The sequence below is a fragment of the Lepisma saccharinum genome, chromosome 4 (assembly GCF_977018435.1).
Source record: "Lepisma saccharinum chromosome 4, izLepSacc3.1, whole genome shotgun sequence".
In the NCBI taxonomy this organism is placed as follows: Eukaryota; Metazoa; Arthropoda; class Insecta; order Zygentoma; family Lepismatidae; genus Lepisma; species Lepisma saccharinum.
This window is the reverse complement of record NC_139232.1, coordinates 34108171-34124730: the sequence shown is the minus strand read 5'-3', so window position 1 is coordinate 34124730 and position 16560 is coordinate 34108171. Positions and strand designations below refer to the sequence as shown.

General features: G+C 37.6%; 1 protein-coding gene across 1 annotated transcript in view; it reads left to right on the top strand.

The window, feature by feature from the left end:
* Window positions 1–16273, top strand: part of CenB1A (Centaurin beta 1A) — a 95592-nt gene extending 79319 nt beyond the window's left edge. The window contains exon 16 of the mRNA XM_083120395.1: window positions 1677–16273. Within this exon, the coding sequence (XP_082976521.1) occupies window positions 1677–1839 (163 nt within the window). The 3' untranslated portion in view covers window positions 1840–16273. The remainder of the gene's footprint in view (window positions 1–1676) is intronic.
* The last annotated feature ends 287 nt before the right edge of the window (window positions 16274–16560 follow it).

The following is a 16560-nucleotide window of genomic DNA, read 5'->3' as shown; positions in this document are numbered from 1 at the left end:
TGAGTTAAGCAAATCACAGAAAATTAATTAATTCTGCTGTAAATATTATGAAGTAAAAATGGACTCCTTTATACAGGAATAAATGTAATACTCTGCTGATAACTATATAAATGTGCTATTAGAAGTGAAATGTTAATTTTGTGTAATAAGTATAATTTTTAAATCAATTTTAGTAGTTTTTTTCACAATTTTAATATGAAAATGCCATTTTATATATTGCTTTTGATCCCAAAATATGCCCAGTTTTTGTAATGAAATCTTAATATTTTATTCACCTTAAATCTGTGGCTTTAATTATCACATTATATTTAAGTTTATGATATACTGCTATCATACAAACTGCATACCTAGGTGAGATGAAGGTGTTAAGTGGATCATAATCCCCAACTACCTCCTTAAAAAATACAGGAAAAGGTGATAACATATAGGACAGGCTACTAAATAAAGGAGGCATAATGCTCCTCCCCCTTATGGTCATCCCTATCCTTCATGACTCTTAACAATAATGGCACTTGCATTATCAGGAGAAAGCTCAAGAGATGAGAGGGTGCTGAAAACAACCTTATTCTGTGCCATTCTTGTGCCACTTGTGGTCAATTGAAGTGAAGCTCAGAATGAAATCTAAAACAAAATCATTAGTCTGTGCTGGGGGTAACAGGTAGGGGTACCATTCTCAGCTAAGAAAATTTTTGCATAAAATGATAATCTAATGGAATTGGCCACATGGGAAAATCTGATTTCCAAGTTAATGCTGGGTCATTCCATGCCAATTCAACTAGAGCTTCCAGGTCATAGCCTTCAATTTGGATGAAATTTGACTTGTTGGTTCAACCACGTCTGGAAGGCTTGTATTCCAAATATTAGGTCCTCCAAGAGTTCTAGAGTTATAGCCTGTGGAAGAAAATGACCCAGATCTGAGTCTCTTGAGCTAACTTCACGACTCTATAACTTTGGAGCTATTCATCACGGCCAGTTATATTTACACATCCAACAAACCTCCACCCAAGGAACACATACATTTTATCAAAGTACCCACAGCATGTTTACATTAGCAGATTTAAAGTATGCCTGCAGGATGCATAAAATTTTTGTTGTGAAACAAAGTTATTGTATAATTTTGTCATAGCTTGGTAGGTAATTGTACTATTATGAACATTTAATCAATACTCGAAACTTATAGTGTACCAAGCCAATATGAAAACACCAAATTTCGTAAAGAATTGGAATTATCTATTCACCTCAGTATTTTGAAAATTATTTAAGAAAATGTGTACCTTGATTCAGTCTGAATATTGAATAAAGAAAATTGCATAATTGAAAAATTATTGAGTCAGGCTGCAAACTTACTTCTATTGAAATACTGAATTGGTCCCTTGAGGCTGATTGTGATGAGGATGATGGATGATTAGGTGAAAATGATGGAAGGACATCCATAACGAACCGTGAACCTGAATGCAGAACCTTTTATGGCTAGTTCAGCTACTTAATGTGTGGTCGCATTTGCAAATACATCAGCCAGTAATCATATTATATTGATTAAATGGTCTCTATCCCATTAGTAGAGATTGAAACATGTAATGCAAATTGAATTGACAAAAGCAAACTGTGCATTTCTTCTTTATCACTGTTTACCAACGCGCACAAAGCGTATTGTAATTGTTCCTTTTTTTCAACAGGTTACGCCTAGGACTTCTGAATGAGGAAATGAAAGATTCGGAAATGGGAACAATGGGTGACGACACTTTCAATGAAGTGGTACGAGACTTCTCTCAATTGGCGTACAGCAATCCTGATCGTTTGTGCAGAAAAAGTGAAAAACTGTCTGAAGAGGACAAATGAAATTCAATGTTCTGCATCTGTTGGAGCTGGAGAAAATGAGGTGTACACAGTACACAACACATGTTTCTGAAAGTGTCTGGCGATTTTTTGTAGATAAAATGTACAGTTAATCTTTAAATGCATGCTTGTTGCCAAAAAATTGGTAGTTTGTACAAATGCTTTTTGTTCATAAGAGGACGAAGTATATATATATTGAAGTTTACATATAGGAATAGTACCTGTACAGCGTTGAAAATATATTTTATAAATCACCTTTGTACATACATTTTTGCACTTTATGCCAAAGTTGGAGAATTTTTAGATATTTCTCCTTTTAAATGATATGTATGCTTTGAGAGTTTTTACAGAAGTTTGCGGTGATATGAAAGTTGCAAATGATCATAATACAAAATTTTCAGAAAGTTGTGTTGCATAAAATTTGTGATAAACAATGTAAACTGTAGATGCCATCTATTCCTTATATGGTTTCATACCAAGAGCTTAACTATTTCACATCACAAGAGAGAACATCAAAAACATCTGCAGGTTGAAAGTAATAACAGTTTTTAGAAAATGAATAACTTTTATGACAATGTTAAGTCCTTTGTAGATAAAATTAACGGACTGATTAGATACACACTGCAGGATAACATGACTAAAATAAATCTGTTGTGTTGTAAGCTTGTTGGCAATCAGGTAACACTAATATGCTGACATAAAGAATCTGTAATAGTTCATAATAGCTTCTTTAAAAAGTGAGAGCTGGGAGTATTTAGATTCTGGGAATACTCATTGTTTTAGTTATTTTTATTTCAACACTTGACCTTTTAATGTGATATTTTAAAGTATTTTTAAAGAATGTGTATAGACACATGCTATCACGAAGTGCATTCCATAGCTAGCATGTGTGTGTGTGTATGCTGCTGCGTAGGTCATGCCATAGGAACAGATATTGCATATTTGTCTATGTTAATTTTAGAAAGAAGGAAAACAAAATATTTGTTTAATGTATAGTTTTGCAAGAGTTATATTCTTAATTTTTTTATGACAAAGTGTGCATGTAAACAACTTTTAATTTATGAGTAGTGGTATTTAGCAACTAAAACGGATATCTAGATTAAGGTTCTAATATTGGGATTCTCTCATGAATAACATTTCTTTTCAAGTTTGTCGTTTTTAAAAATTATACCGATATTTCAAATTCTGGGAAATTATACATCTTTATATTGCTTCTAAGTAATACACAAGAATCTGTTGAATTGCATTCATTCACTGTTCAATTATTCATAATAGATTTTGTAGTGCTGTAAGTCATTTTTATATTACGAGGGTCATCCAGAAAAAAGGAATGTTTTGGTGTAAAACAAACGAGAAATGTGTTTCAAAAATTTATGGTACAAAAACTACATATCTTACTCTACTTTTCCACATATTCGCCATACCCATTCAAGCACCTGTCATTGCATGATACTACTTTGTTGATACTATCATTGTATTCAGTTGTTGTCTGCCAATCATGGACATTCGCAGAATTTTTTCCAGGAAAGAGCAAAGAAGTTAATTTTTTCCAAGGCGGGTGCAAAGGAGGCATATTTTCGCCCATAATAGTGATGCCCCCTTAAAAAACACTGTCTGAATTATCATGTTCCTCCATCACACTTATAATAATTAACATAAATTACTGTGACTGGAATAAAATTGTGTGAAATATATAATTTTTAGGTGGACATTCATTTTCCAGGGGGAGGGGGAGAGGGTGGCATGCTGCAAATGTATTCAACCATGTAATGACAGCACCTTCGAGTTCATCAGCCGTCGCAATGTGCTTTCCATAAAGAAATAACATTTGACTGTAGCACACAGCACACTCCACCTATGCCCCCTCAGTTTGAGCCAAGCAGCGATGTATGGTATCGTCGAGGTGTGAGCCCTGAAGACATGCGACAAAATTGAGAATCCTGCCAAGTGTGAGGTGCAGTGTGTGATAGGGTTTCTGAATGTGAGAAAAGTTCATGTCAGTGAAATGAAGACTAAAATTGGTAAACGATGTAAGTGCCAAAATAATTCACACACCGTTGACCATGTTAAACTGTGAAATGTGCCATGCTTTATAATGTGGTAAATGTGAAATGTGGCTGGTAGCCCTCTAAGTTGTTCAAAGGGCGTGTAAAGAGGTCACTAGTGTGAATGTTCTTACGGGCTGATGTGCGGAATGATGCGATTTCCCAACTCTTTCGCTTTTGGCACTTACAACATTTACCACTTTTAGTCCTCAAATTCTTAAAAAAAATAATGGAAGCATAGGATAATGACATGATGAATGCATTATCTCTGAGAAAGTGGTGTGCCAAGTTTAATGCAGGAAGAACAATTGTGCATGACAGCAAACGTTCCGGTCGACCCACGCTTGTGACAGGCCTTAAAGACAAGGATCGATGAAGCAATTCAGGCTGACCGACGTTTAACATTAGACATTCTGCTAATTCTGCTGTAGTTTCTGTACCATACATTTTTTTGCACACATAATTTATTGTTTGTGTTTTACACCAAAAGATTGCTTTTTTCTGGATGACCCTCGTACATATCTGGTCAATGCATGAATGCATTCCATGCAGGTTTTTTTTTTTTAACACATTAGAAGTAATTCTAGACAAGTAATTTTTCAATTATTTTTTTCCCCAAATGGGAGACATTTTGGAAAGATTTGTTCCTAACATAATTTCGAAGCCAAATAGAGCTATCAGTAGGTCATCAGTATTAGCATAGTATTCCTCCCACCAATTTGAAGAATTTGTACCAAAATGAATCACTAGGAAATTTTTGTTGTGAGAAATTGAAAAATAACCCAGTTTTGTAACTTCTTGTTATCAGTTTCATTGTACATTTTTGTGACTGAAAGTTCAAGGTCTCAAGTATCTCTTGGGATCGTCACATGTGTCTGTCTCACTGCACTGCACTGTAGCCCATTGCATAAACATAACAGTCCGACAATTAAGTAATGAGGCAGTCGTTATCAGATGAAAAGGAAACAAAATAATTTATCAGTGCCTGTTTATTACTCAAAGTACATCCTTCCTGCATCAATACAGCAATTGGCACGGTTGGCCAACGATCGATACAACATCTGCAAGTCTTCATGTGGTTGAAGATTGGATGTCACAATCTGTTGGATGGTCCTGTGTTCATCAAAACTGCAATTTCAGCAGCAGCTTCACTTTCGGGAATGGGAAATAATCACAGGTGGGTAAATCTTGGGAGTAGAGACGATGATTCAACACTCTCACTTGTTTTTGGACTAGGAATACATAGACAGCCACTGGTCTGTGGGACCGTGCATTATAGTGGAGCAGGAACCAACTGCCCGGTTCAGGATACTGAGGTCTGATATGGTCAGTTCTCTTCCATAATCAATCAGAGCACTTCGATAGTAACAACCAATTACACTTTCACCCTCTAGAACAATTACATGATGCCTTTGCTGTCGTTAAAAAACACAACATTGTCTTTACCCTTGGCTTTTGGAGCTGAGTTTTCTTGCCTCTTGGTAAATTTAGTGACTTCCATTCAGCGATTTGTCGGTTCGTACAAGAAGCATCGTGAAAATGCTCTGTTTTGTCCTCAACAATAGAATTCAAGAAATGTTTATTCCTACAAGCAGTTTTCAGAATGTCTTTCATGAAACTTGATGTTCACTCGTTGCTCCGTAGCTATAACGTGACGACACCCTTCCACCTCCCTCAAGACATGTCGGTGTAATTCCCAGCATGCCCATCACAAGTTCATGAGGTGTTGTCAGGTTGTAGATTATGGACTACACTACATCATGAATGCATTACTTCACAGATAGAATGCACACGTCTGACAATATAAAATCAGTCTCATTACTTAATTGTCGGACTGTGTATGTTTTGAAACAAATCTATATTGAAAATGAAACAGTCACTGTGTAGTTAATTAGATGCCATGTGGGCATTATTCAAGTTCCCCTAATCAGAGCCCTCTGGAGGCCATAGTTAAATGAATGCTGACAAAATAAAATAGTTGAAATTTTTCACCACCAGGTGGAAATGCTGTGCTTAGAATTAAATTCCCCCTACTCAAGAGCCATTTAATTATGACCACCTGGTACATGTTTTAACAGGTACCTGATACAGGAAATATAAGATTGATGAAACTTCATCAAGAAGTTAAATTACTCTTGTGAAACTGTACATAAATTATTTTGTTCATAAATATTAGTGCACTATTCATATTCAGCAAATTAGTGCCAGACTATTAAAATTTGCTGTGCATTCATACTAGGGCTGAGCTGATACCAATGCCAATGTATCAGTAGCGGCTGATACCAGTGATATCACTATTTACTGATACTTGCCAATACTTTTCCGGCATTTTGTCTTTTACGGACTCCCCCAAAATGCTGTGCTATACTTTCGCAGTCTAATTATCCTGAAAAATATGCAAAATATGAAGTTTCTTTCATTTTGCACCAGTTTTGTGTGTAGACTCAATTTTGTGATAGCCTAACAAGTAGTTCAGTATTGTGATGTTATTATAGTATAGTTTAAAGCTGAAATCTTGGTAAATTGAGACGTGTGATTAATGTGTTACACTAATATTAATCAATATTTTGAACAACTTTTTAATTATTACAATTTTCAAGTATCGGTATCGGTGGGAATTGGTGAGAGTATCTGCATCGGTATCGATTCAAAGTGGTATCCGCTCAGCCCCAATTCTTACCATCATTGCCACTTCTGCCATAGCTATGTGAAAACATTGAAATGAACATTTGTGTGTTCTACAGTGAGTGTTTTCACCAACGAGAGTGTACTGCATGCAGTGAGTGCATTTTAATTCCCAGACAACTATTCCTGGCATGAGGGTCATACCGAAAGTAATGCAAAAGTGGTCATAACCTCTTTATTAACTGATGTAGATAGTTCAAATTGCACATGTAGTTGGATTGACTCTTCCTCTACACAAACCAGCTACTCAACATAGTCTCCATTTAAAGTGATGCACTTGCACCATCATTGAACCCAACTCTCGAATCCTCCTTGGAAAAAGTCTGATGTGCACTGTTGTATCCACTTCTTCACAGCCACTTTCACCTCATCTGTGTCATGAAATCGTTGTCCCCGAAGACTGTCCTTCAAACAGATCTAGGATGTACGGTGGATGGGGAACCACGGACCAGCCCAATTTGCCGATCACCTGATTTGTTGCCAAAGAGGTGTGTGGTGAATGTGGACCACTTTCAGATTCTTGTGCGGTCTCTTCCTCCTAATGGCTTCTCTAGCTTATGGAGTGTCTCAATGTACCGCATTGTGCCCACAGTTCGGTTTTTTAGCAAGCTCACGGATTGTGACACGTCGGTCCGTGCGAATAAACTCATCCACTCGCTGACAATTCGTGTCAATGGTCACCGTTGATGGTCTCCCACTGTGCAGTTTGTTTTCAATGCTGGTTTCCCCTTCTGTAAGCTTCTTCATCCACCTGTGTACATTGCTCTTGTCAATGGTGTCATCTCCGTACACATTCTGTAGCCTTCTGTGGATGTCAGACAGCCTGCACCCCTTCTTTGTCAAGAACTCGATGACAGCACGTTGCTTCTGCTTGGTATCCATTATTCGCGTGCAAGGAAGACAAAGATTCTGAAACTCCTGTATAGAGGAAGAGTCACTCCAACTACATCAGTTAATAAAGAGGTTATGACCACTTTTGTATTACTTTCGGTACAGCCCTCCTAGATCAAACTGAGTAAATCTTTCTGTATGTGCTAGTTGATGTCCAAACGTTTTGAGTATAAACCGTACTTAATTTGATTTGGAATATTTTTATGGCATGTGAACTGTACGCACGTACGTATATATATTTCTTTGTGTTGTTAGGGTACTTCTCGAGTCCATCCATATATTTTGCATGCCTTAACACCTTCAGACAAACAGACAAATTTCATCTGACCAATTAAACTCTTCCCTGGTTGGTTCAACGACAACGGAATAATTACTGCCAGTAGTATGTAAAATACAAGATGGCAGCATTAGTCCTAAAGAAAACAAAATGAGTGATCCTTAAAAATTACATGCCACTTTATTTTGGAATAATGTGTGATGCAAGGCTTCCTACAATTCCCGGAACTGGTCACAAAGATAAACTAATATCACGTTTAGTAATGCAAAGAATAGTGCTTCCGTTTTAGTCACTCATAGTGGTGATTAATTAAGAAAAATATTGTTGATACACTTTCTAAATAATGTGATAATAGCAATTGTAAGCAGGAACAGACACTTAGTTTGGTCTTAATTTTAAGGGGAATATATTCGCAAAAGAAAATCGTGTCTGGTAGTAAGTGTATGGTAGAAATTAGAATAAAATTATAATACATTGTAACATACATTGTATTGTAACAACCAACAATTAGGTTAAAAAACCAGTGTGGTTTCAGTGATGTGTGTGCACCAAGAGTAAAGAGCAAGTAAGAGGGTGGGTGGCATGGCAGGAGGGGGGGGGGGACGATGTGCAGTGGAAGGGAATGCCATGACTTGGACTTGCTTCAGTTCATCTACCGTGTTATGACTACAATGTATGAGGGTGAGCCAAATGAAACCTCAAAAATCAGACAAAAATTTACAATGATGTATCAAATGTTCCTTACAAATCACCCTCAAGACTGCAACAGTAATCAACTGAACCTCAAAATACTATTTTATCATTTTACTACACAAGTTTTTTTTTTTCCCCCTCTGGAAGCCTAAAAACCTCTAAAAAAATTCCCCAGAAAATGAAAATTCAATATCCCTATGCATGCATACTGCACCAGCAAGTTTACGAATAGAGGAGAAAGTTCATTAATGGCATTATTTTTGGACAGGTGGGTGGAAAGACTTTCACAGTGTCATATATGTGACCTCAAATGCATCCTAAATACAAATAATGTTTTGTGAGGCTGCTAGGTACTTGAAAATAGGTGTTGATCAACAATGAGTCTGTACTGAAATGTGGGAAAATTTTGTAACTCAACATTCAAAAATCTACTAGATAAAAAAGAATATAGAGTTCATCTGACTAACCCTGTTGTCAATGTGTTACGAATTTTTTAATGAAATGGTAGGAATTGGTGTGATATTACAGTATACAAAATAACAATATACATAAATAAGCAAAGGAGATAACATGGTGTTGATTTGTTTGAAAATTTGAAAAATTACAAGGTAACCAAAATAGTTCTTGCCATTCTAGAGCAGTGATAAACAAAGAGCAATACAGTGGATGGTACGTACCTTTAGGTTTCGAAGTAATTTCCATCAGCATCCAACACCTTTTGCCAACGTTCCTGCAGCTGCACAATACCCTGGTGATAAAACTCGGTGGGCTTGGATGCAAAGAAGTCCGTGAGTGCGCTGCGAAGGATCTCCCACGGAGGTGGTTGTCTGTTGGTGCAAGGTCCGGTGAAAATGGTGGATGGCACAGTGACCCAGCCAAGTTGCGAAAGGGTCTCCCATGTCCTCTTTGCCACATGTGGCTTGGCATTGTCATGCAGGAACAGCACACCCTTGTGATTCACCAATGCTGGCTCCTCCTGCCGCAATGCGCGGTGCACCCTTTGCAACTGCTGAGAGTAGAGGTCAGCAGTGATGGTCTGACCAGGTGGAAGGAGCTCGTAATGCACCACTTCTAGACAGTTCCACCATACCTTGCGTGGGTGCAGAGGTGGTCTTGAGGTGTGAATAACAGGGTCACGTGGAGACAACCAATGTCTGGTACGCTTAGGAGTGTCATAGAGGACCCACTTTTCGTCACCAGTGACCAAGCCATCAAATATGGGTGTGTTCAGGTGCCGAGTGAGCAAGGACAAACAGGCTGTCACTCGTTGTTCCTTGTTGTCTGCCGCCAATGTGTGGGATACCCACTTGCTTAACTTGTATGGCTTCCCTATCCCATGCAGGTGCAGTCTGACTATTTCAGCGGAAACATGGAACCTTTCTGCAAGTTCATTACACGTTAGACCACTGTCCTCCTCGATGGCTGCTTTCAGGGCCTCGTCATCCAACACATGTGGTCGTCCACTGCAAAGTTCATCAGAAAGGCTCACATCTCCCGAACGGAATTTCTGGAACCAATGCCTGTCAGTGCGTTCATTCACGGCATTCTCCCCAAATGCCTGGCAAATGCGGCGACTTGATGGGACCACTTTAAAGTCATACAACAAACACACGCGAACAAGCTGCTTCGATACCTCCATTTCTCTTCGACACTGGACGAGCTATGACTGCTGTGTGTGCGCGCAACGTGCCTGTATTACTGACAGTCGATGGTCAGACTAACTCCCGATCACTTGGCAGGCACGTGCGTCCTTTCGTTTCCTCTCTGTGAGTGCATGATTAATGGGACATCAAAAACGGCAAGAACTTTTTTGGTTACCTTGTACATGATTTTAGCAACAGTTATGCCATTTGTCTTCTGCCGTGACTTTAAAATCAAGTTAATGGTGATTCAGTATTGCTTGCATATTTTGAACCAGATATGAATGGTATTGAAACCCTACAAGTATCTGATTTAAGTAATGTTAGTGGTAATTAATTTGACTTAATTAGCAGGATCAAATATCTTGTATAAGTTGTAATATACTGAGAAATCCATCTTCAGGGCTTCTGCCCCCTCCCCCCCAACTTTTCATCTTGAAATGGTGGCTACTGCATGTGACATATCACCTGACATGTCTAGAAAAATGAACTAAACTCAAATAAAGGTGCCCGAAATTTCTTGTAAATGTTATTGCAAAATATCCAGTAAAGAATATTTAAATCATATTTCTGTTATTTTGACACACACAAACGTGATACATGTTTTGTATCAATTTGGCATTAAATTTACAACCAAATAATGAACACAAAACTGGACATAACAATGTTTGCAAGAGATTCAGAGATCCACACAGTTTAGCATGTGCAAAAGATAGATGCGATGGCCATAATTTGTTTTGATCATGCCTAGTTTGTAATATGTTCATGTTAAATTTTTAAAGGAAAGAGAATCTATTTTTTCAGTCCCAGGAATGTAATTTTACTTTAAAATCTCATTGAAATATATAAGTTGACATTTTTAGTAGATATTGTTTATTTAGAAATAAGTGTCTACCTGAAATGAAAATTAAACATAAAATGGATATTGTAGATATTAAATTTACTACACATCAGAACCATAACTACATTAAAAGATATAGATATATAGAGGTCGCCCACGGACCACGGAAACTTATAGAGCACATCAAAATAAACAACTTTTCTCGGTAACATTTTTCTCATTGGTGCATCATTTCGGTGCTAGAGTTGTTCAAAAAAGCCTGTTTTGCCACCTGAATGCTGGCAACCACACACAACATTTAATTGCATTTGTGACGTCATATCCCGTTGTGAAGCAATGCGTTCCAGGGTTGCCAGGAACACACATTCCATAAAAAAAAATCACATAGCAACAAACAGCCACATTATGTACCGTAAAACAAAACAAGAGAACACGTTCTGTAACCTAACAGGAAGTAAACAAACGATACCAAAAATGGTAGAAAGAAAATAGAATTCAAGTGGAAGTGGTCATATCAAATTTTGTCCCAGCTTATATGTCAAATATTTGAAAATCTAGTTACTAAGTTGGCATCTACAATTTACTCTATCCACTTCGTCCTTCTGATACTAGTTGTCTGTGACATACTGAACAGATCGGAACAGATGACAAAATAGAAATGAAAGAACTCAAAATTCCAAAGGTAAGCAACACATAATATAATGTATATTCAGGGCATTATGAGGAAAGTGGCAAAAATGGTTGAAAATACATGGATATAAGTAGTAGTAATACAAGCTCTCCGACAACTGTGTTTATCTATGCACCGGATACACATGTAATAGTTTGCAACTGTAAACAGGGCAGTATTTTCCTTACTGATTCATCATTACATTGTTACTGTGGTTTGTACGTGTTTTAGCCGTAATGTAACAACGGGAACCTCAGATACTTCCGTTATCAGCCCAAAAGTACCACAAGACATCTGGACACAAACCTGTAGATATCAACCTTGCAACGAGATTTGCAAATATTTGGCATGTAGCTGGGCGTAAACAGCTACATTTAAGCTGTAAGTCCAATAAAATTTATTGTTGTTGATATTTGACATATAGGCTGGGACAAAATCCGATATTAGCACTTCATTTTGAATACATTTTTCACCATTTATCATATCCTTGGTTCACTTTCCCCTTCCCCTGAGATGATTGCTGATCTGGCTGGTAGGCTATGATGTTTGGTCTACTGGACGTGTTTGTCGCTTTGTTTTACAGCTGATAATGTGGTTGGTAGTTTATCATTTTTCACAAAATTTGTGTGTTCCTTGCAACCATGCTGTGCACCATTTCGCCACAGGAAATTACGTCACAGATACGATCAAATGTTGTGTTGGGTTGCCAGTATCCAGTCAGCAAAACAGTCTTTTTTTGAACGGCTGTAGCACCGAAACGATTCACCAACGAGAAAAATGTTACTGAGAAAAGTTGTTTGTTTTGATGCCTTCTATACGAATCTGTGGTCCGTGGGCGCCATTAAAATGACACCCTGTATACTCTATGTGATCAGAAGCATCCGGACACCCACCTGAAAATAATGTACAAATTTTGGCCACCCTCCATCAGGAACACTGGTAGTCAATACGGTGTTGACCCACCCTTAGCCTTGATGACAGCCTTCACTCATGTAGGCATACTTTCAATCAGGTGGCGGAAGGTTTCCTGGGGAAACCAAACCACCCCCACAAGCCCTGGAATATGGATGGATGCTTGTGTCATGTTGAAAGACACACTGGTCATCCTGGAACTGGTCTTCGATGGTAGGCAGCATGAAAGCAGTTAAAATGTCAACGTAAACTTGAGCTGTGACATTGCCACGTAAAGCAACAAAGGGGGCCAAGCCCCCTCCAGGAGAAACATGACCAGACTGTAACCCCACCACCACCAAATTTCACTGTCGGCACTATACAGCCTGGTAGATGTCACCAGTCATTCGCCTCATTGTGTACCGTGATTCGTCACTCCACACAACGGTTTTCCACTGTTCTATGGTCCATTTTCATTTCGACGCTCATTGCACCATGCGAGGTGGCGTCTGGCATTTGCCTGTGTGATATTTGGCTTATGGGCAGCTGCTCGGCCATGGAAACCAAGTTGCCGCATCTAGCGCTGAACAGTCATGGTGCTTGGAGTAGATCCTGGTGCAGTTCGGAATTCCTGTGTGATGGATGATTGACGATTTCGCTGTACGACCCTCTTCAACACTCGACAGTCTCTGGAGGTCAACGTGGGAAGTTGGCCTGCACGCTTTTGGGTTGTACACGTCCCTTCACATTTCCACTTCACTATAACATCGGAAACAGTGAACCTAGTGATGTTTAGGAGGGTGGAAATCTCATGCACAGACTTCTTACACAAGTGGCATCCAACCACCTGACTGCCAGACTGTCCCATACTGCTGTCTTGCACTGTCTGCAGACTACGAGATCGCTGACCATATGTCCCACGCAGTAAATGGCAGTACCGTGTTGCCCTCTATGATAAATACATGTTTTGCGGTGTGTCCGGATACTTTTGGTCACATAGAATACATGCATACATATATACGTGTAATCATTGCTTAATTTGTAATATGGTTTATAATAATAACTTCCTTGACTGAAATTTGAACACCTCCCATTCTGTATTTGTCATTAAATATGGGCAAAACATCTTTGTCCAACTTTTCCCGACCAGATAATTTTTTACATGAAATCACATTGAAATTACTCAGGGTAAGATCTAGACTTACAAACGATGTTGTTTTCGACATTTCCTTTAATTCAAACACTGCTTCAAGTGAAAATGGATTTCAAGACATTAAAATTACAATGTCGCAAACCTTGTTTCTGACCAATTAACACTTATAATTCAATTCATTCTAACATTTCTGGTTTTTTATTGAGGTTGAAAATAAATTACAGGGTGTACATAAATGAATATAGGAGTTTTAAATTATTATTTTATTACCTGTAGTGTCGGAGGTTGCATGTTTAATGTGGAGGCAAGGAGACAGGGTGGGGGAGGGGGAAGGAATGCTTTGCAAACATTTTTCTAGCTGGATGGATACCTGCACCCCCTCCACTTCGAGCACTGTGCAGTATAAAATAATTAAGTATACATGGGATGGAAGAATAAGTCTGAGATTTTACAATACACACTACATATTCCATAGAACACATCCAGGATGTAGTTGAGTTCTTCCTGTACTATAGCCCACATGTTTGGTGTAATGGATGCAAGAGTTGCAACAATCTTTCATCTCAAAAGTGGTAGGTTGAAGTGGCACATGCAACTAATATTTTACATACTCCTATAGAAAGATGCCACATCCACACCCGATGAACTTTATCTATCGAATTCCACTTATCAAGCTACAGAACATAAAAAACGTTAGTCACCATCTGTAACAGCAGTGATGTTATGCAAGAGGTTGAGAAACAGCGTGTGCTCATAGAATTCCAAATTTAAACAGCTCCTCTTTCATTGTATGTATGATACAAATGCCTACGGTTGCTCATGTATCCATACGTATAGATTCAAAATATTTGTAGTGGTTTTTCTATGTTTTATCCTGGTTTCCCAGAACTTTTTCAAGCTTCCAACAAGATAAACGTGCACACAGAAGTGTAGAGTGACTGACCATATGAGGTTGTGTGTGTGCTTATCTTGGTGTAAGCTTGAAAAAGTTCTGGGAAATCAGGATGAAACAAAGCAGAAAAAAAGAAAAAAAGTAAAAACACTAAAAATAACTGTATTATATTATTTGCATCTACAAAAAGTCGTTATGCAAACCTTTAAGAAGAACATATAAGTCCATACAAAACCTCTGAATTCTTTTGTATACATGGTGTATAAATGCTAGACTCTAGTTTCAATCTACTGCATGGCAAAGAGAAAGGGTACTGGGTTACTGAATTGCTAATATGCTCCTCTGTTTAATTCACAGTTTTCAGTACTTTCTTGTATTGATCTAGAACTGTGAAGCTTGTAGGTTCCAAAAGGCAGAAAAAATTGTGGTGTGCTTTGATTTAGTTTGATTGGATTGGATTAGATTAATTTATATTGCTTTTCTGCATTTTTGGCTAATCACGATGACAAGGATAAGTGATGATATGATGAAATTGATGAAGGGACATCCATGCCCAGGCTGGCATTTGAACCCAGCACCTGTAGTGTCATAGCACACTGTGTTATCCATTCTGCCACGGAGTTTGAACCATTTGATGAACCATAGCTGAACAGGAAAATCCATTCCATAACACCATAGACTTAATTGGGCATTACAGAATAGATTGTTTAGTCCCTAAAGTAGTAGTCTTTTTTTTTTTTCCCAGTGAGGCTTGGTTTTGAGAACAATGGAAAAGTTAACTCCTTAAACCATGCTGCTCAATCTTACATTTAATAAAATCCAGTCCATTTTTTTTAGCATGCTTGATTGTTTCCCAAATCTGTGGGTAACTTACATTGAATGTGTCAAAACTTCGACTAGATATACAGTACATTGTCAGTACATGGTGTGCTGATCCCTATTTTAAGAGAGATTTTATAGTGTAGTAACAATGAAATTTCATTTGTTATTAGTAAGAATGTTGGGTAATTCTACAATGCTTTTGTAATAATGCTGTTATTGTTAAAATTAACAACTGCTTGTATCACTGGAGCCTCAAAAAAGCAATACTTTCAAAAATCTGTTACCTGTGATAATGCAGTGGTTCAGAACTAGGGTTTTTAATAAAATGAGCTTAAAAACGCACAAACAAAATGTTATTTTATGTAAAAGGTCAAATTTTTTTGTTCAGATTTCAGTTCTTCATGCAGTGTCTTCAGGGGGTAACCAGAAGCATAGAAGGGTATTTCCAGTTATTTTAATATTTCTTCATATTATTATTTATTGGGTTTATTTCTGTATTGTCAAACCTAGTTAAAATTTATACTCGATCTCAAAGTTGTGAATACCACTGAATAATAGTCTAAGTACAAATGGTTTACAAGGGAAAATATGTGTTTGTAATTGCAGTAGTATATGTGGATAAATTATAATTATATGGTATTTCAATTGAATTCATTGCAAAGTAGCAAAAACTGATTTTTACATGATCTTCCAGCATTTGACAATGAATAAGGAACGAAAAATCAAAGTTAAAAGTTGTATCAATTTTAGAAACACTTTTTGCCAAAGCTAGTAGCTTCCATGAGGAATGGTCTGTGATTTCTTAAGAAACAAAAGCTTATGTGTTTGGAGCAAAATTCTGATAACAGTGTGGGGTCATATGTAGCATATGAAATGTTTATAGTACATACATATTTGTATATTTAATGTAACAAGGTACTAGTATGAAAATATAATATTCGGCAATGACTACAGTGAAATGTTCATTTATTTATGAATGTCTGATGTACTCCTGTCCCACAGAGATAAGCAATCTTTTGTCACCAAAATATCCAGCTGATATCTGCTCTCATTGCATTGTTTCGTCAGATCATATTCCTTGTCGTTTTGTTATCAGAACATTTATCAGTTCTCTGTTGTTACCTTCACACAGACATTCCAAGAAACCTGTTAATCCACAGTCTGCTATAATCCTTTTGATGCCACAGCCATTTAAGGGCTAAGGCCTGCCACATGTTTTCTCAT